Source organism: Peromyscus eremicus, chromosome 16_21 (assembly GCF_949786415.1).
Source record: "Peromyscus eremicus chromosome 16_21, PerEre_H2_v1, whole genome shotgun sequence".
Classification (NCBI taxonomy): Eukaryota; Metazoa; Chordata; class Mammalia; order Rodentia; family Cricetidae; genus Peromyscus; species Peromyscus eremicus.
This window is the reverse complement of record NC_081432.1, coordinates 47,254,257-47,273,530: the sequence shown is the minus strand read 5'-3', so window position 1 is coordinate 47,273,530 and position 19,274 is coordinate 47,254,257. Positions and strand designations below refer to the sequence as shown.

General features: G+C 38.0%; 1 protein-coding gene across 1 annotated transcript in view; it reads right to left on the bottom strand.

Annotated features, from left to right (window-relative positions):
- Adgrb3 (adhesion G protein-coupled receptor B3) overlaps positions 1-19,274 on the bottom strand; it is a 708,652-nt gene that overhangs the window by 370,000 nt on the left and 319,378 nt on the right. The window contains exon 10 of the mRNA XM_059281371.1: positions 12,696-12,890. Within this exon, the coding sequence (XP_059137354.1) occupies positions 12,696-12,890 (195 nt within the window). The remainder of the gene's footprint in view (positions 1-12,695; positions 12,891-19,274) is intronic.

Below are 19,274 nucleotides of genomic sequence, written 5' to 3'. Positions count from 1 at the left end.
GTGACTCAAAGGCAACCTTTTGACTACTTGCCAGTGAGGGAGGAGATATCACAAAACCACAATGCTCTAATTTAACAGAAAGCCACTAAAGAGAGATTTTTAACATCTCTGACTTCTAATCTCACATCTTTCTTTTATATAAACATAAAGGCTGAAAATGTTAGAGAACTGAGGTCCCCGAGTTAATCAAGACCCAAACAAAGAAGGCAGCAAGCAATGAAAGAATGTACTCAAGTTTGTGGCCACTGAACGGTCAGCCACAGCTTGACTACTGTCTAATACTATGAGTCATCATTAACCAAGCCTCATTTTCCTACCCAGAGAAAGAATGGCCCTTGTCACTGTGTGATTATTTTATAAGTGGGCCATGTGACTGTGGGGGCTCAGCAGGACCAACGGAAACTTCTGGCTATATTATGGTGCCCAATGTGGGGCAAGAGTTTCTACCAAAAACCTGAGAAAGTTTTAAAATAAAAGATCTAAAATGGAGCTAAAAGCAGCTTCCTCATGTGTCTCTCAGGCCAGCCACAGCTTGCCGGCTTAAGTTACTCTATGGCAGGTTTGCAGTGTGCAGGCTTGACCTGCAGCATGGTTGATTCCTGCCATGGTACACAGAGGAGTCTCCATGCTTCACAGTACATTGCATGGCAGATTTAGCTTTTGCTAGTACAGACCAAAAAAAAAAAAAAAAAAAAAGGTTTCTGGGCTACATGCTGCTGGATGGAGGCATGGACCCACTGCCTCTCAGAGTTGGCGGAGAGCGTGTTTCCCAGAGCTAGCTGGAGGTGAATTACCTCTGCCATGTTGAAAAGCTGATATGGGCAGAGTCAGTAGCCAAGGCTGCTGCTTCAGTACTAGCCACTGCAGTGTAAAGCAATAGATTCACAATAAGAGAGATTCAGATGGGATAAACCCTAAACAGTTTACAGTGTATGTAAAGATGTACATAGACTTGGAAGAGAGAGGAAAGGGCATATAGACAGTTATAAAATAAACAGAAAGTTTTAAAACATAAAGTCTTTAAAGAGAAAGTAAAAGTAATATAAAAATAAGCCACATAGAGATGGAAATCACACAGAGAGTCTGGATTATATTGTCTTTGGGATTTTTAACTGCAGAGAGACATTTGATTGTAAAACCTGCTGAGTTAAATTAATATGTATATTTTAAAGATAATTGATTTCAAAAGTTTTGTCTAAGGATACTTTGCTTTGGAAAATGGTTCTGCTTTTTTTCCTGTTGATGAGAACCTGTGGATTGCTTCTAGGTTAATATGGTTTGATCAAGGAAGACCCCCTGAGAGGTCTCCAGATGATCCAACATCCAGAATAGCTTCAAGGCAACTGGCTCAGAGAATACAGCATCACAGACTATTCCAGTCAGGACTTGACCATAATTATTAATTTTCTCAGGATCCCCATAAGAATACAGCACCCTCTATCAACAGGAATTAGCCTAGAAAATTACACCCACATCCCCAAAAAATGAACTATAGATGTTTGTCTTTGTTTAGGTTGTTGATTACAAATTGTTATTGGTAATAGTCAATCTCTTTCTAAAAGAAGAAAGGGGGATATGATATAGAAATATAGGATATAGATATGATAGGATGAAAGGGTAGATTATTGAATCTACTTTTAAAGAGCAACAACTTGTTTAAAATTGTTTTACATTGCTATAGATTTTAGTTTATTGATACAAATTTAAAGTTAATTTTGTTATACTGTATGTATATTTCTACTTTTGTTTAAAGCATTTTCTTTGTGCAACTCATTTGAAATTATAATGGATAATTAAGAAATACAGATTGTCGGGCGGTGGTGGTGCACACCTTTAATCCCAGCACTTGGGAGGCAGAGGCAGGCAGATCTCTGTGAGTTTGAGGTCAGTCTGGTCTACAGAGCGAGATCCAGGACAGGCACCAAAACTACACAGAAAAACCTTGTCTCCAAAAACCAAAAACAAAAAAAAAAAACAAAAAAAAGAAAGAAAAAGAAAAGAAATACAGAATAATTAGTCTTCTATGACAGTCAAACTTAAAGTAATGTTAGTTAAGTTTTTTAGGTATTCATAGATGTAATTCATTTAGGTAGGTAATCTTCAAACACTTCAAAGACCTACAGAATTTGGCATTTAAAACATTTTAAGAACTTTGACTTTCTAGATATTGAGAAATGTCTGCTCCTGGCAGCACCAATCTACTTGAGAGAAGATAATGGGCATTGAAGAAACTCATTATGGAGTTTGCTTTCTTTGTGGCAAAAGTTACCACTGGGAAAAAAGGGTCCTTGCCTTTTGACAGTATGTTATATAAACTGGACATGCAGGACCCATAGGAAGGTGACCACAGAACTTTGCAAGGTGAGATGGTCCTTCAGATTCTTGCTTTGTAGAAGAAACTGCCAGACATTCTACAGGACACAGAGAGAAGCAACTGAGAGACTCTAGGCCTATAGGCTGAAGAAGGATGCCTCAACATTGCACAGGAACTTTGGGTGACTGTCCAAGCAGGCAGCTGTCTCTGTCATTCTAGATTTTTAGAAGTTGCTTACAATGTTCTTTTTTTTTGCTTAGGTAATATTATATCCTTCTAGGGTCTTTGATGTAGTTAAAGACTAGATAGTTATAATTTAGCTTAGTTATGATAAAAGATAAATTAGATATGAAACAAATATAAGATAGATAGAATATTTTCTTTAATTTTGCCAAATACAAATAGACTAGATATTGTAACTGTAACTCTTGCTTGATAACTGTTCCATTATATGTAATTTTACTATGTTAAAATTAAAACCTTCCTTTTGTTTAGACAGAAAAGGGGAAATGCTGTGGGATAATGCTTTTGTACACTGGTTTAATAAAACACTGATTGGCCAGTAGTCAGGCAGGAAAGTATAGGCAGAGTGAGCAGAATAAAGGAATTCTGGGAAGAGGAAGAGCTGAGTCAGTAGTTGCCAGCCAGACACAGAGGAAGCAAGATGACAAGGCAGAACTGAGAAAAGGTACCAAGCCATGTGTCTAAACATAAATAAGAATTATGGGTTAATTTAAGTGTAAGAGCTAATCAGTAATAAGCCTGAGCTAATAGCCAAGCAGTTATAAATAATATTAAGCCTCTGTGTGATTATTTTATAAGTGGACCACGGGACTGCAGGGGCTTGGCAGAACCAGAGAAAACTTCTGGCTACAGATACATGACATTCTGATCTGCTCCAAAGACTAGAATATTCTATTGTCTTGTCCCTTGAGAGTTAATTCAGGTAGGTTTACCAATCTCCCAGAGACCACTCCTCCAGAGGTGGACTCATCTGAAGACATGGGAAGGCAGTGGGTGAAATAATTATCACCTTAATGAGATAATGTACTCATTCTCATTAGACAACCTCCCCTATATATGATTGTTCATCAGTTCTCTTCATGCCCATGTAACAGAAGAGGCTAAAAATTACCGAAAATAATCAAAAGTTTAACTTATAAAAAGAAGTCATGCATTATCAAGACAGAATAGCCATTTCTTTACTGAGTTTTAAAATGTATTATAAAATTTGCCATGCCAATTCCTCTTCCTCCATTTTTCATAGTTATCTCGCATAACCTACTCTTTCCATATGGTGCTTTAAGTTCCCAGGAGACATTCAGTGTGGTATTTTTTTCCTCCTGCCCATCTTCTTTGCACTTGCCAGATTAGTATATGAGCAAGGATCAGAAAGGTGGAGCCTGGAGGGGAATTCCAAAGAAAAAGACCCTGGCCAACAATTCAAAGAATTTAGAGAGCAGTGAAGAACTCCAAACAAGGGAATCAACTTTCCACACACTGCAACCTTCTACTCATTACATCTTAGAAAGTCGTAAGGTGCTAACCACTTTTTGAAAAGGAGAAAGGCTTTCTGTGAGGCAAATAGTCCCTCTCATTTCTTCAAACCCATACATGAATAAAACTTCTTCAAACCACCGGGCTGTCGTGGCGCACGCCTTTAATCCCAGCACTCCGGAGGCAGAGCCAGGTGGACCTCTTCTTCAAACCCATACTAGAATAACACCATCTCTTCTACCAGTCTTCTAGTAGGAACCCCAAGGCCTGGTAAAAATGAAGATGATGGATTTCATTTAAATAAGAGTCTCTCTTTCCGATATATCTCTTTGATTAATGGATTCTGCATTTCTTTAGAACATGATCTGGATTTAAAGAGAAGTTGAAAACCTGAGATAAGAGTTTCCTATTTAATCTCAATGATTAAGAAATAAAATTCTCAAGCACAAGTGACATGTCAAAGACTAGATAAAGAAGTGTCATAAATGTTTTTCTTAACAAAATAGAAAACATCAGCATGTAATAAACATAAGGTGAATATTACTTTAAAAATTGAATATTTCATTAACTATTGCTATAAATTATGTCTTAGGATGAGCTAAAGGGGAGAAAAAAATCAGTTGGAAAATACTAAGTGTCACTAAGACTGGTTATTTAGGACCTGAAAATCATGAAGAAATGCTAGCCTTTACAATCAAATGAATTTAATGATGTGAGGAAAGGCTAGCCTTTACAATCAAATGAATTTGATGATCCACAGTATGTAGAGTCTTTCAATAATTTACTTCTTCATGGTGGTTGGAATGAGAATGTCCCCACAGGCTCATATATTTGAATGTTTGGTCCCTAGTTCGTGAATCTGATTGAGAAAGATTAGGAGGCATGGCCTTGTTGGAGGAGGTGTGGCCCTGGGAGTGGATTTTGAGGTTTCTAAGGCCCACACCATTCTCAATTAGCTCCTTCTGCCTCCTGTTTGTAGATGAGATGTAAGCTCTCAGCTGCTGCTCCAGAACCATGTCTGCTTGCCTGCTGCTGTGATAGTCATAGACTCTAACCTCCAGGAACTGTGAGCCCCAATATTAAATGCTTTATTTTATAACTTGCCTTGGTAAAGGTGTTTTGTCACGACAATAGAAAAGTAAGAAAGACAATGTCAAGCCAGTTGATGATGGCTCACTTTTTCCATCCCAGCACTTAGGAAGCAGAGGCAGAAGGATGTTTGTGAGTTGGAGACCAGCCTGGTCTACAGAGAGAGTTCTAGAACAGCCAAAGCTGCACAGAGAATCCCTGTCTCAAAAAAAAAATGACAATATCCCAAATAGCTACTCTTATGAGAATTTCTTTCATTAAAAATTTCTCTCTTCTGCTTTCTGAGTCATTGTCCTTAAAACCCCTTTCCCTTTTCTCTCCCCATGTCTCCATTACCTCCCCAGGGGATTATCTGTCAGCTCAACACTCTTCCTCTCCTTACTAGTCCATGTTATCTATTTTGGTAAACCATTTTTTTTCTAAAAATAACAGTAATATTTAGGAATCTTGTTTATGGAGAATCAAGTCCAAATGTAATTTGTCTGATGGGAGAGGAGCTATGCAAATATAAGTTAAGTCTTCCCTTTGACTATAGGACTACTGGATGAACAGATCCCAGAGTTAAGACTCCCTTCCATACTGAGGAAAGACAAAAGCTGAAGGCCTGGTGCAATCCAAGAAGGAATGTGTCTGCCTGAAAGAGACTTCACACAATTCTGACAACTTATCAAGTCACCTTGCAGGACATTCTAGAGCCAAGAAAATGATAATGTTAATTGCTAGGCCAGGCCACAGCTTGACCATTTCTGCATAACTATGCATATATCTTGGCATGTAAATCTAAACCTCACATCAATGACCCTTCAAACAGACTTGGGGGCCACAAGCTTATTTTTTTTCTCATCTTCCCAATGTAGCCACATTGTACAAATCTCTTCCCTCTGTTATCAGAGTATTATTCTTTTTAATTGGCACATGGGGATAGTCAGCTGATTGCTTGTGACAGGACACTGGATTTTACCATAAAAACTCTAATAACACAAACTCTTCTTTGCTTTCACCCTCCTATATTCAGAAACTGCACTGTCCAATGTGCAGCCCATTTCTAACAAAGCTTGGTCTGGATTTTCGATGTTTATACCACTGCTGTGCTTTTGATCATTCACTCTGATTATTCATTGAGTGCTTTTGTAAACTGTGTGTTTCTTGAAATTTTATTCTCAAGTCCTAATACTCCTATGAATATTTTATTTACTGCTGAGTTCAGACCTTTATGTTGCTAGATTTCCAAACTTGGGACATACTGTACTTAAATATCTCTTCTCCATGACTACAGTCTAGCCTCAGTCATGCTATTTTTCCCAGTGACTTTGTAAGCAGCTTGACAGCAAGGCTCAGCTTTTAAGTTTGTATTGCAAATTAAAATACTAACAATAAAAACAGTAAGGTGTACCTACTCTGTGGTAAATCATGCATCTAGCCTGATTGGCTTTGGGTGTCACAACAATCCTAAAGAATAGAAATAGACAATCTAAATTATTCATAACCTCATGAAATGTTACGTCAGTTTATTTACTTAATAGAATGGAGCTGTAATCCACAAATCAACACAGTGTTTTTATGGTTGATCAATGACATGTTTGGAGATGTGCACAATTTTGATTGCCCAAAGCACATACTTCCAGCTGGGGTCTAAAATGGGCATGCTCTCCTCACTCTTTCTTTCACTCCTCATGCTGTGAACAAGTGCCCTTTGAATAGTTTATGCAGTTCTATGTTCTACACATGCATACGCAAACACACACATGCACGAGCATATCACCCCCCGACACACACACACTCCCACACACAGTGAGAGTGTTTCACTGCTTAAAATGGCTATAGCATGGTGTGATAAAGGGCTCCCTAGTGATCTGAAGAACAAGGAGCATATAGTGTGCTTTACAGAGGAAGAGCATGTGTTGGATACACTAATATCCATGGATCACTAATGTGAATTAAATTGGGTGTCTTTTAGCAGGAAGCCACAACAATCAATGTTAGTTTGATCAATTCATAAAAATATTGTGACCATATTCTCAAAGAAACCTAATCCTCTGTTTGGCTAGGGACCAGTGACTCAGTGTCACTTCAGTGTTTGCTACTGTCTTATATAACTCCAAGAATAATGAAAATCAACTATACTGTTATACCTTTATATTGCATTTTAGAGATGAGAAAATGACATAACAAAACCATAAGAAAAGCGCCTTGAAATACTGAAAGGGATATGGGATTAAGCCAAATAAGGACATACACATATCTGTTCCAAGTTTTCACTTTGTTAGAAGTTATACTTGCTGGTATAAGTATACCAGGAAGGCATGCAAACTCAGTCCTCTGTAGATAAAATGAGACTTGGTGTGATTTTTTTTTCCAATGGCTAAAAAAAATTATAAATGGAGACATTTCTATCTCTCAGCTGGATTGAGCCATTTTATTTTGTGTATGAGAAGCCATGGACATCCCCAAACACTAATATTCCCTTGATTCACTTATTTTAACAAACTCCAAGTGTCTACTATGCTTTATGTGTTAGGTAAAGCTCTAGAGGCATATTCATCTCCAATATGACTAAAATTTATGACCAAGGGCAGACACAACAACACTAGCTACAATGTTAAGTGTGAGTGCTGCATAAAAGATGTTCACAAGGTCTCAAAAGGCCAGAGGGGTGGTAAAAATTCTAATCACGAGTAGAAGTAGTTGAGAAGAACTTTGAGAAGAAATCATTGGTGAGCCAAACCTTGAAGAAGAAATGTCAGTTTGGAAATTGTAGGGATATGCCACTTCAAGTACTGACTGTATTCTGGGAGTTATGATCAAGTGTAGAGGCTTGGAGAAGAACAGACCTAGGAGACAAATGCTTCTGGAAGATGGTCTGTTGGCTCAAAAAATAAAAGGATACTATACCTTATTGCTCCAACAAATACAAACATATATTTTTCCATTTTTATCTTAATTAAAATGGAATTTAAAGTGAAAACAACACAATATTATGGAAGAGTTACATTCAGCAGCTCCTCTTTGTTAGAAAGACACAAAGTGGTCATGTGTATTATAGTTGGCATCATCTCACCAGGATAAAGCATAGTTTGACTGTCATATCCAAAGAGGGAAATATCCAGACAAAAACAACATAATTTTATGAGAAGCTTCATCCTTCCATATACCACTTGACTGGGCAGGGTATGCCTGGCAGGTACCACATTAACTTTTCCTCTTACTGAGATGGTGAGGTCTTTTCTAACTTGTGTACTAACAATCACATGAAATATTTACTTTGTTATATTTTGATGCTTCTCTCTTGTGGTGTTTCAATTTTTTGGCATTAAAATTGAAGACTAGATATTATGTACATTTTAAGATAGACATTGATAGACAACAGCTGATAGACAGCAATGAAGGGGAATCGACTTGCTTTAGGGTTAAACGTGTTGCTTGTTAAATATCTATCTATTTTAATATGATTTGGATTGATAAAGGGATCCAGCCATTGATTTGCTTTAAATTAATGACAAATATAATTTATCCTTAAGATAAACTATAAAGTTTGTCAAGTCCTAATTATCTTAATTTCATAAGGAGTAGTGCCATACTTTTCAGGTTTAATAAGTGTATAGGTTCTATATTTTGCTTGCTTTTACCTTTGTAAAGGCAGCAGACTATTGCTCATAATAATTAAATAGGACATTAATAATTAAAAGGACATTCATTCCAAAAACTTACATTTGGATGGTTTATGTGATAATAATGATATTTTAAGTAAGATTAATAATCTGGGGAATATATTACTTTATTTACTTTATTTTTAATAGGAAAGCAATATTCTGGTTTATGAGATTGTCAAGCCACACATCTTAAAGGAAAAGTTTCAAAAAGTGAACAAAATGGGGAAAGAGATGTATCAGTGGTGAAGCTAACTGGCTGCTTTTCCAGAGGACTCAGGTTCAATTCCCAGCACACACTTTGTGGCTTACAACCAGCCATAATTCCAATTCTAGAGTATCAGATGCCCTCATCTCTCTTCTTCAGGCACTACGCACACTTGATTCACAGACATACATGCAGGCAAAACACATACACACACACACTTTAAAAGTTGCAAAGAGAAAATATCTTGTTTACATTAAAAGCAGTAAGTTTCCTATGAGCTGATGAGGAAAGGCAACAACCATGATTTATATATTTAATATATTTAATGGTAAGTTAATAGTCCTATGGATTTTTCATTAAATATATTTCTGTGCATTTTTTCAGATCAGGAACTATAGTTATTAAACAAGTAAACACAAAAATCTGAGACACAAGGCCCTCATGGTATTTAGAAACTCAAATTAATGCAAATTTCCATGGATAGATTTTCAGCCAAGATAAGCCTGTAAAGATGATGGTGAAACTCATCAACACATCAAATCAATTTCTGATTCTTGTCAGAATTACCAGCTATTTCAAATAAAATATCCTGCATCTAACTATATTCAAAAGAATGTGACCTTTTATCCAGTTTTACCTCATCTTCCTTTGAAATTTGGCCATTGTTTCCCAATTTTAGTGGGGAGGGCAGGAGACAAAAGCAATCCAAAGACAATTATTCAGTTGTTGGTTTTGTTGTAATTAACCCAAAGTATTTGTTGAATTCCTTCTAGTGTCAAGATTCTACACCAAATTTTATTTTGAGATATGAGCTGGAGTGTTGTTATGGTCCAATAATTGCTTTTCTTTTTTTCTCCAGAAAATTCTCCATTTAGTGCTAAGATGTAATGAGATGTAGGGAGAAGATGCAGTGGATTTCTGAAACCCATTGGACTCAGAATAACGTGCAAGGTCAAGGCAGTCTGAAAGCAGAGGAAATAATGTCACAGAGCCAAGGACATGCAGTACATCTGGGAATCCGTAAGTGGGTAATGTGACCAAAGTGATGGTCTATGCTGTACCTGAACGGGCACAGAGGGAAATGAACAGAATCCATAGTGTACGAGACACCGAGGTTAAGGATTCTCACTCAATGACCATGGAAGTTCCACTGACATATCAAGAGCTGTTCTAGGATAACTCATAGGAGAACAGTGTGCAACATGGGTACAAATTAGACCAAGATGTGAAAGGGGACCAAGGGAAGAGGCCACAGAAATAACTAGCTTAGGACCACAGTGAGACTACTGATCAAAGACCAACTGAGAGGATTTGTAAGGCAGATCCCACAGGAAAGCAAAATGAAGGAAATCTGGATGATGTTGTGATTACTGACTAGGAACTGGTAAATTTATAATGAAGAGCAGGGAATGTATGACCATTTACATTTCAGGGTAAAATCAGATGATATTATATTAAACCTGAGGTGCCATATCATAACATCAAAAAATGCTCAAGGAGACCTTAGACAGGGCAAGTTGGAGTTTACACCAAGTGCAGGGGATACTGAACACAGCCATAACCTAAGTTTACAATGAAGCAAAGAAGACAATGGGCATGTGCTGTGGGATGTTCTGTATGGCAAATGTGTTGCTGATTAGTCAATAAATAAAACACTGATTGGCCATTGGCTAGGCAGGAAGTGTAGACGGGACAAGGAGGAGAATAAAGCTGGGAAGTGGAAGGCTGAGTCAGAGAGACACTGCCGGCCGCCACGATGAGAAACAGCATGTGAAGATGCCGGTAAGCCACGAGCCATGTGGCAAGGTATAGATTTATAGAAATGGATTAATTTCAGCTGTAAGAACAGTTAGCAAGAAGCCTGCCATGGCCATACAGTTTGTAACCAATATAAGTCTCTGTGTTTACTTGGTCGGGTCTGAGCGGCTGTGGGACTGGCAGGTGAGAGAGATTTGCCCTGACCATGGGCCAGGCAGAAAAACTTAAGCTACAGGCATGGGCAAATTATTTTATATTAGATTACTAAAAGTAGAATAAAAGAGGGGCATTTTTTTCTGAATTATTTGAGAAATCAAAATTAATTTCTAATGTAACTGGCACGGGGGTGGGGGAGGCTTGCTAATCTGGCATTTGAAATAGCTTACACTTTTTGAACTCAGACTAGAATAGGCTGAGATATAAATGGAGAATTCCAGAAGAAGATGGAGGGTATTGCAGGTAGTTGAAGAATTTGATACCAGTAAAAGCAGTGAAACAGAGAGACACACCTCTTTGTGAGAAAGGGAGGAAGACACTAACGTTCCTAGCACTCTGCATACTTGTGGAGGAATGAAGAGAAGGAGGTAATGAAGGATTATGATTCAGACTATACCAAATGACACAGGAAGATCGATTTTTTTGCAAGTCAAATCTACTAATTTCATGATGGGACAACTGGTTAAATTAAGTGTTGAATGACTGAAATCTGTATAATAAGTAGCTCAATAAAAATGTGTTTCTAGCATTGTCCGTTGGTACACACGTTTCATCCCAGAGGCACACAGACATCTGAATTTAAGGCTAGCCTGGTATACACAGTGGGTTCCAGACTAAGAAGGGATAAATAGGTAGACCATGGGGCAGAGGGACAAAGAAAGAAAAGAAATCAAAACATGTTTCTAATGCAAACCTTTAGTCTTAATTCTTTGAGCTTTAGGACTAAAAACCTCCAAGCCTTATATTTTTGACAAATTAGAAACTTTAATGTGTAATGCATGGTAATTTTTCTATAAGCACATGTCTCACATTTTTCATTTTAAAATATATTTTATTGTATTTTATGTCAAGGGCTTCAAATGCTACCTTTTTAGGTCAGTGCTAATAGGAATTTTCAGAAGGTTAGGGGCAAAGATGCATGTCACTTACCTAATTTCTTAAAAGACTAGACTATTTCTATAAGAAAAGTACTATGTTCAAAATGCTCAAATGATGTTAATTCGCTATCCAACATCTCTTCCATTATTTCCACTAAGATGGCAGACACTGGTTGTATGGTATGAAACCCAGCATGGATCATTCCTACATATACAAGCTTTCCTTTGTCTATGGGATTGTCTTAGAAATATTCACACCTGCATACAGATCAGAGCACTGGCGTCATTAATGATTGACTCCACTGATGATTGAGTGTTTTTATAGATAGCAGAATTGCAGTTTTCCAGAAATGCAGAACTCAGCCTAGCAGGAGTTGATCTAAAGTACACACTGGCCTTGCATTAAATATGCTGTTTGCCATGCTTTGTTTTAATGGCAAGGCAACACTCAAGTGGGTCAGTACTTAGGCTCTGGTATGGAGGTAAATGATGTTGCTCTAAAGTCTTCCATGACAAGGCCAAAGGGCCTCGAGGAGCTACTGAATTTCTTACTTTTCCATCTAAAATAATCCTCTGTGTGCCTTATACTTTCAGGCAAGATTTCTCAGTGTTAAATATGCTTTCCCTGTTTCAAATAAAAGGTTCCCAAACAAATGTTATGCCGTGTCTTCTTTGCATGTTATACTTAACATGCTTTCATTATACCTAATGCACTGTTAATAGTCTCCTATGGCAAGATGGGAATATTAAATGTGGGCATAAAACATCCATGATACCACCTTGAATTTTCGGTAATGTTTTTCATCTGCGGGCTCAAAGCACTTCACGCACACGCTCATTTGGTCTTTCCTTGAGCTTTAATGTGAGCATTTTGATGCTAGGATACTGAGGGGCGACATTACTAAGAGAATTGAGGTCACTGCCAGAGTCCACATTATACACAGTAAAGATGTTCCTATGAAGCTGTGAGCATTCCTTCTTTCCAGCCCAGCTGCCTCCAAGGTGAGTATACTGGTGTCTCAGGGGATGGGAGGCAAACTATGATCACATCTATACTGGTCTTGTCCTTCAGGCTTCATCTCTCTTACCTGGACACCATCAGACGCAGGGATGTAACTTGCCCTTTTAAATGTATCTGTCACATTTCTGAGTATTTCCACAGACACTAGAAGGTCACCCGCATAGAAATTTTTCCTCTGGGTCAAATCCAACAGTGTCTTGGTGACCTGGGACATTCCATCACCTGCCAGCATCCGCTGCCCCTTTGCAAGATGCTCTTTAATCTGTTATGATCAAAAGAACAGAAAACACATCAGAATCTTCATTACTGTTTCTCTCCATCTCTTCAATAAGCAACTATTTTTAAATTGTTCAGTAAACTTTAAAACAGTCTTGTGGTACTCAGAAGGATTTAAAAACAGTAAAGTCTATCCTAGGTGTCCGGGCCATCCAGCCTCAGGGTCCTGGCATTCAAGGCATTGTCAGCTTGGGTGAGCTCACTCTTGAGGTCTCAGGCTGGACCTGTCATTTGTTGGCCACTCCTAGAATTTCTGTGTCATCCTTACCCCAGCACATCTCATAGGCTGGACAGATGATAGGTCAAAGGTTATGTGGGTGGGTTGGTTGGTGTCCCAATCCCTCCACTAGTAGTCTTGCCTGGGCACAGGAAGTGGCCAGTTCAGACTATGTATCCCCTTTTGCTGGGAGTCTTAACTAGGGTCATCCTTGTAGATTCCTGGAAGTGTCCCTTGTACCAGGATTCTACCTGACCCTGTAATGACCCTCCCTTTCAGCTGGTTCTTTCAGTACTCTCCCCCTCTCCCACCCCCACCTTATCCCTCACGTTTTCATCCCCACCTGCCCCCAGTCCACCTACAAAATTTCTTCTATTTCTTCTTCCCAGGGATATACAAATGACCCCTTTGAGCCCTCCTTGCTATCTAGCCTCTCTGGGTCTTCGGATTGTGGCATGGTCATTCTTTACCTTAAAACTAACAGAAACTGTGGTCAGTATATAAAATCAATCAATTAATTAATTTTTAAAAAACCAGTAATTTCTATATATCCTAAAGTTTAATGGGTTAATAGTCCAGCATACAAAAGCTAATGTGAACATTGTGTATCTCTTTCAGAATTGACAGTCTTCCTGTTTTAAATTAGAATATACAATAAATGCATTGGGGGAAATATATTTTAAGTGCAGAAAATTTTTAAAAATTACTTTTACAAGTAACAAGTCTGGGAAGTTATTTAGGAGAGCAAGATCAGAAATGAACTTATAAATAAGAGGTGGTAGTGTTTATTTCCTACAAGGCACTCAGATTGGTTCTTTATTATTCGAAATAGACAAACAACGTTAATAAATTCCTCCCCTGTGCTCTCTCTCATCCCGTACATTTCCCATTCTTACCACACTGACTATTCATCATTGTTGTCCACCTTTCTGTCCCAACACCCTTACCATATAGTCCAGCAAAGATCCATCAGAGCAGATTCAGTTGTTATGCGCTAACTATCCCTCTGCAGTGTAATGCAGTAAAAAGAACTTCAGAGCCAAGAGGGCCCAGGCTCTGAAGTATGCATCTTGTCATTGGTAGAAAGACTGGTTTACTACCTCTCCTATAATTAAAAAATACATAATCATGCAGTATAGTGCTTTAAAAATCATTTTGTTAATTCAAATGAACTGGCACAAACCTGTGTTAATCAGCAGCAGAAACTATACAAGGAAGGCCCTTGCTGTCCCATGAACTAAGCTCCTCACGGTAGAAGTCAAGACTTGCAGCAACTTCACCCTCATTTTCTGTGGTCCAGTCACTCATCCTTTCCTCTTTCTCAAGGATGGAAGAGGACATCCCTGCTCTGGGAACTTTCCATTTGCTTTTCCTTCTGTCTGAACTAATATACCATTGTTGGTCACCTTCTCAGAAAGCTCTCTCAAAAATGACTTCCTTATCCCTTTCCATCGCCATATCCCAGTCCAACATGAGCAACTTTAGCTGCCATATTTTCTCCATTTGGTGTACTGTCATAATTTTATCATCAACATGACTTCAGATACTGACTGTGGTCCTCTACTCTCTCATCATTGTTAGACCATAGGAGTAAGCCAGGAAACATCAGAGTCGTCCCATCTTACTTCTCAATGTTGTCAACATCAAACACTTCAGTTGATAGCTTGAGACAAACCAGTATCTTGAGACAAATAACCCTCTTGACTTACAGAGATACTACAATATCTAGGCTGGAAAACGTGTGGCTCAGCAGAGGAGGTTTAGAGAGTTCTGAACAGGACCGAAGTGAATGGGATAGAGCCTAAAATGTCACAAGTTCAGTCTGCAGTTCTGTTCTGACATGTGAAATTCAGAGGGGCAGAGGACTTAGGTTTTTCTTCACCTGGGGCAGAAACAACAGCTACCACTCTGAATGAGGTCTGACTGCTTTCATCTATTATTTTACAATCTATGCTGCGTCTAGGAGAGATATTTATGTCACAGATCTTAGGGGTGTTTCCCCTCACAGAATTAACTTGAACCTTTAAGAAGAAAACCTTCAGGCGTGATTTCTGTTTGCAATAGAAACAGTTATGAGAGGCACTGAATAGGCCATCCAATCAGAGCTGGGAAAGGCAGCCTTCCTCATCTGTGTCAGCAACACATCTAGCCTGAGTTAGTATTAAATTAGAATCATTGCCATCTGACAGCTGCTTAGCAGGCTTATGTGGAATGAGTGGTTCTCAGTGCAGTTCTCAGCAAACAGTAGCTCAGATCATTCCTGCTCTCGCAATTGGCAGTAATTAGCATCCTCCGGGACATCGTTACTAAAAAAGACCCCAGGCGAACACCTTGCAGTACTTTTACGTGCTGGTGTAGACTATGCATAGCATTGACACAGAGAATAAAGAGTATTCAGAGAAGACATGTTGCTTCCCAGAACATGTTGAGCTGAAAGATGCTTTCCAGTTAATGGACAGTGAATATACTGTGTGATCATTCTTGGAAATCTCGTTAAAGATTTCAGAGTAGGTGCAGTTCCAAAACCTATCTTTTTTTTTTTTTTTTTGGTTTTTTCAAGACAGGATTTCTCTGTGTAGCTTTGCGCCTTTCCTGGAATCTTTTAATTGTGAAAATGCCACGTATTTTTTAGGAGGATTGGAGAAATTTCTATTTTCTAGATTATTTGATTTGTCTGTAAAAAAGGACAAGTCCTGTCTTTGGTATTGGTTAATAGCTTGCACTTTTCCAGGATTCAACTTCCAATTCCTCTTTCCTCTCTGATTAGATAATATATACTGGTCTAGAACTTTATGTCTTTAACTCCCATCTCAGTAATTATTGCTTCATCTGGATTTAATTAGCCATCTATTCTAATTATTGTTTGGTGTGACAATATTTCCCATTTTGTTATACTTTGAAAATGAAACCCCCTTACCCACCCTGGCTCGGGTATAAGATGGTTCTTAGCTCATGGTGATATTTTCAGAGGTACTGGAAGTTTCGGGAGGTAGGGCTCAATGGAAGGTGGTTTTAGAAAATGTCACTGGGAATGTGTTTGCAGAATTACTGTCGTCACTGGCTCATTCGGGTCTGCATGTCTTGACTTCTGTTTACTACAATGTGAGCAGATTTGCTGTATCACATGTTCCCTGTCATTATCAGAATGTCCAGCTCTCAGCAATAATACCACCAGACAACCGTGGTGAGAAATTGTGAGCCAAGAGAATGTTCCTTCATGATGGTGCCTCCTCAGACACTTGCCACAGCAATGAAACGCTCAATTACATACTAATCTTTTACATTCTCTCCCATTATTTAACTATATTCTATTCTTCCTCTTTTCTCTTATTTTAGACAAATAGCTTTTTGTCATATATGCATCTCTAACTCCTGATTCCTACATGCGCCGGCTTTCAGTTCATGGGATTTAACTAATACAATGAATAACTATCGTAAACACGTGGAATGCTCTCATTCCTCAGGGCCCCAATCCAGGGTTTGTCAAGTATCCTGGAGACCAGTTGCAGATTCCTTTATTTCCAGCAGAGGAGTCCTCAGGCAGTTTGATGGTCTTGTTGCAATTCATGCCGATTATCATGTGATTTCCATCAGCTCTTAGTTCAGGCTAGGAATTTCAGTTTCTGAAAAGTAATTTCTTTTCTCTCTCTCCCCCAATTTTCTGAGTCGCACAGTTCACAGAAATGCCCTAGGTCTGAGAGTTCACATAGTTTTCTTATCTATGAAGCCAGGATAGCAATGGGGTGTCTGGTTATTGGAGGAGAGTCCCTCTGCTTCTGCGGAAGGTGGTGGGTCCTGAAAGCATTCCCATGAGGGATTTTGAATCTTAGCCTCTAGCAAGTGCTCTGGGCTCTCATATAACATGACATTCCCACAACCTCACTCTGTAACTTGGCCTTTGTTTGGTTTTTTTCTCCCTTCACTTTAGGTATGTACAGACTCTCTCTTTTAAGCTCAGCTATACTTTTGTTTGTGAAAATAAATACTTGTCATTCAGTATGATCTCTGAAGGTCAGCTTTGCCTAACCCATGATTCCTCTATTTCTGCTAGTCTTCCAATGACATCTTATCCAAACTCTTCACCTCTTCCAAAAGAAATGACATGGAACTCATGTTTGCTTCCTGACTCACTGTCTTCTCTAATTTTACATGCTGTTGACAATTCCTCTGGTTAAATTGTTACATTTTTTCTGCTTCATGAATTCTATTCAGATAAGTATAATCATGCCATGATCTGTACTTTCATGCCTCCTGGAAGTAATCCTGTTCTACCTTACAGCATTGTCATATTATTGCATTATCTCATGCATTCCACGAGACTCCAACCTCCTGAAGAGCTTGTAGCTCACAATCCTCTTTGAGTCCTCTATAATCTCTGCCATGTAGAACACAGTGGCATCTGCTGTTTCACATGCCTGCTCAACGGCAGTGAGACGAAAGAAAGATTTCCTTTCTTTGTGTGCAACTGGGCTACTTACGTGTTTACAAGGTAAAGGTGGCAGTTGGTTATCATTCAATACGAAGAAATATGGAATATTGGATAACATTTACATGACAGAATTGCCTTTTAGAATAGTCTTCCCAAGAGAAGAACACAGTAATTGGTTATCCAATACAAAATGATCTGAAAATATACACATGTAAGTTAACATTACACAGACTTAGCAGTTTGTATATATGTATTTTGGAATATATGCGTATATATGTATATTATAAATGTGTATATGTGTGTATGGGTGTGCATGTATGTAACAATAATGAATGAAAAAAGAGGCCATGATTTTGAAAGAAAGCAAGGAGATGTGTATGGAAGGGTCTGGTGGATGGAAATAGAAGGGAGGAAATGATGTAATTATATTATAAAGTCCAAAGATAGAAATATTAATAATTAAAAAGCATCAAATTGATGTGATTAGATTTTGAAATTTTGGAATTTGGAATTCTCATTTTGAAATTTTTAAGTATCTACACTTACAGTTATTTACTTTCTGCCTTTTAAAAACAACTATAGGAAAAATAATACACAATTTACCAAGTAAGTACCTTCCACATGGCCAGTCTAGGACTGGAAATGCTTCATGAGATATTTGAGTTTTAGTATGATCCTTTATAGGTACCATAGACATGCACAGTTCTGCATGTAGAAATAGGCCCCAATCAGATTTGCTGTATACAGGACTCCAGAACCCTAAGTAGTGCTGGTCCCAAGAGCTTCCTTATAGCAGTCTGAGGCATGCCTGTCTCTCAGGTATTAGCATGGTTAACTCATGTTTTATAACACATTTTTCACTAAAAATTACCAAAAAAGGGTTTAATTATTTATATATCATCCCCAATTCCTCACATTTTAAATGGATATTAAATCTTTTGTTTCTCTTGAATAAAAAAAACATGAGAAATATAGAACTCTAAGAAATCTACTACATTTTCAGGTACTTCTAATTATTTGAACAGTAGTAATAATTTTGGCATATGATGTGTACATGATCCCACAACCGTTTGCAAGTACATATAAGAATATTTTGTATGTAGTTTTATTCAAATAAAGTAGGTTCCTGAGATGTCAGGAATGGGAGATATATATATATATATATATATATATATATATATATATATATATATATATATAATTTTAGTATTCTCTTTTAAAATGACTGATATGTAATTACTCCCATTGACACTGCAACACTGAGAGATACTTGCTTCAAAGGACAAACTGAACAGTTGCTGTGACACATGTCCTGTTGCAAGGGTAAGAGCGAACGGGTTGGGATGGCATATGAAATTGTTGGGGTTTTTGATAGTTCTCAATTAAGCCTCCTTGGTCTTTATAAAGAAAGCATTACTGCAAGCTGTTCATGATTTATAGAGTGGGCATATTTCTGCAGCAAATTTATTCTTTCCCTTTTATACTACCCACTGCCAGCCACAGTTACCTCCATTGTCTCAAGCCTAAAAAAAGGGTCTATTAGAGCTGCTCTTTGCAAATGATACACTTGATACATTATATATTTATATATTATTTCAACAGTAACTCCTACATTCCATCTGTAAGGTATATTAAAGGTTCTCACAGCTCTGAGTGGCTTCAATTAAAAGATAATTATACATGAAACTTCTTCCCATAAAACAATAATCTAAACGTATCTTTTA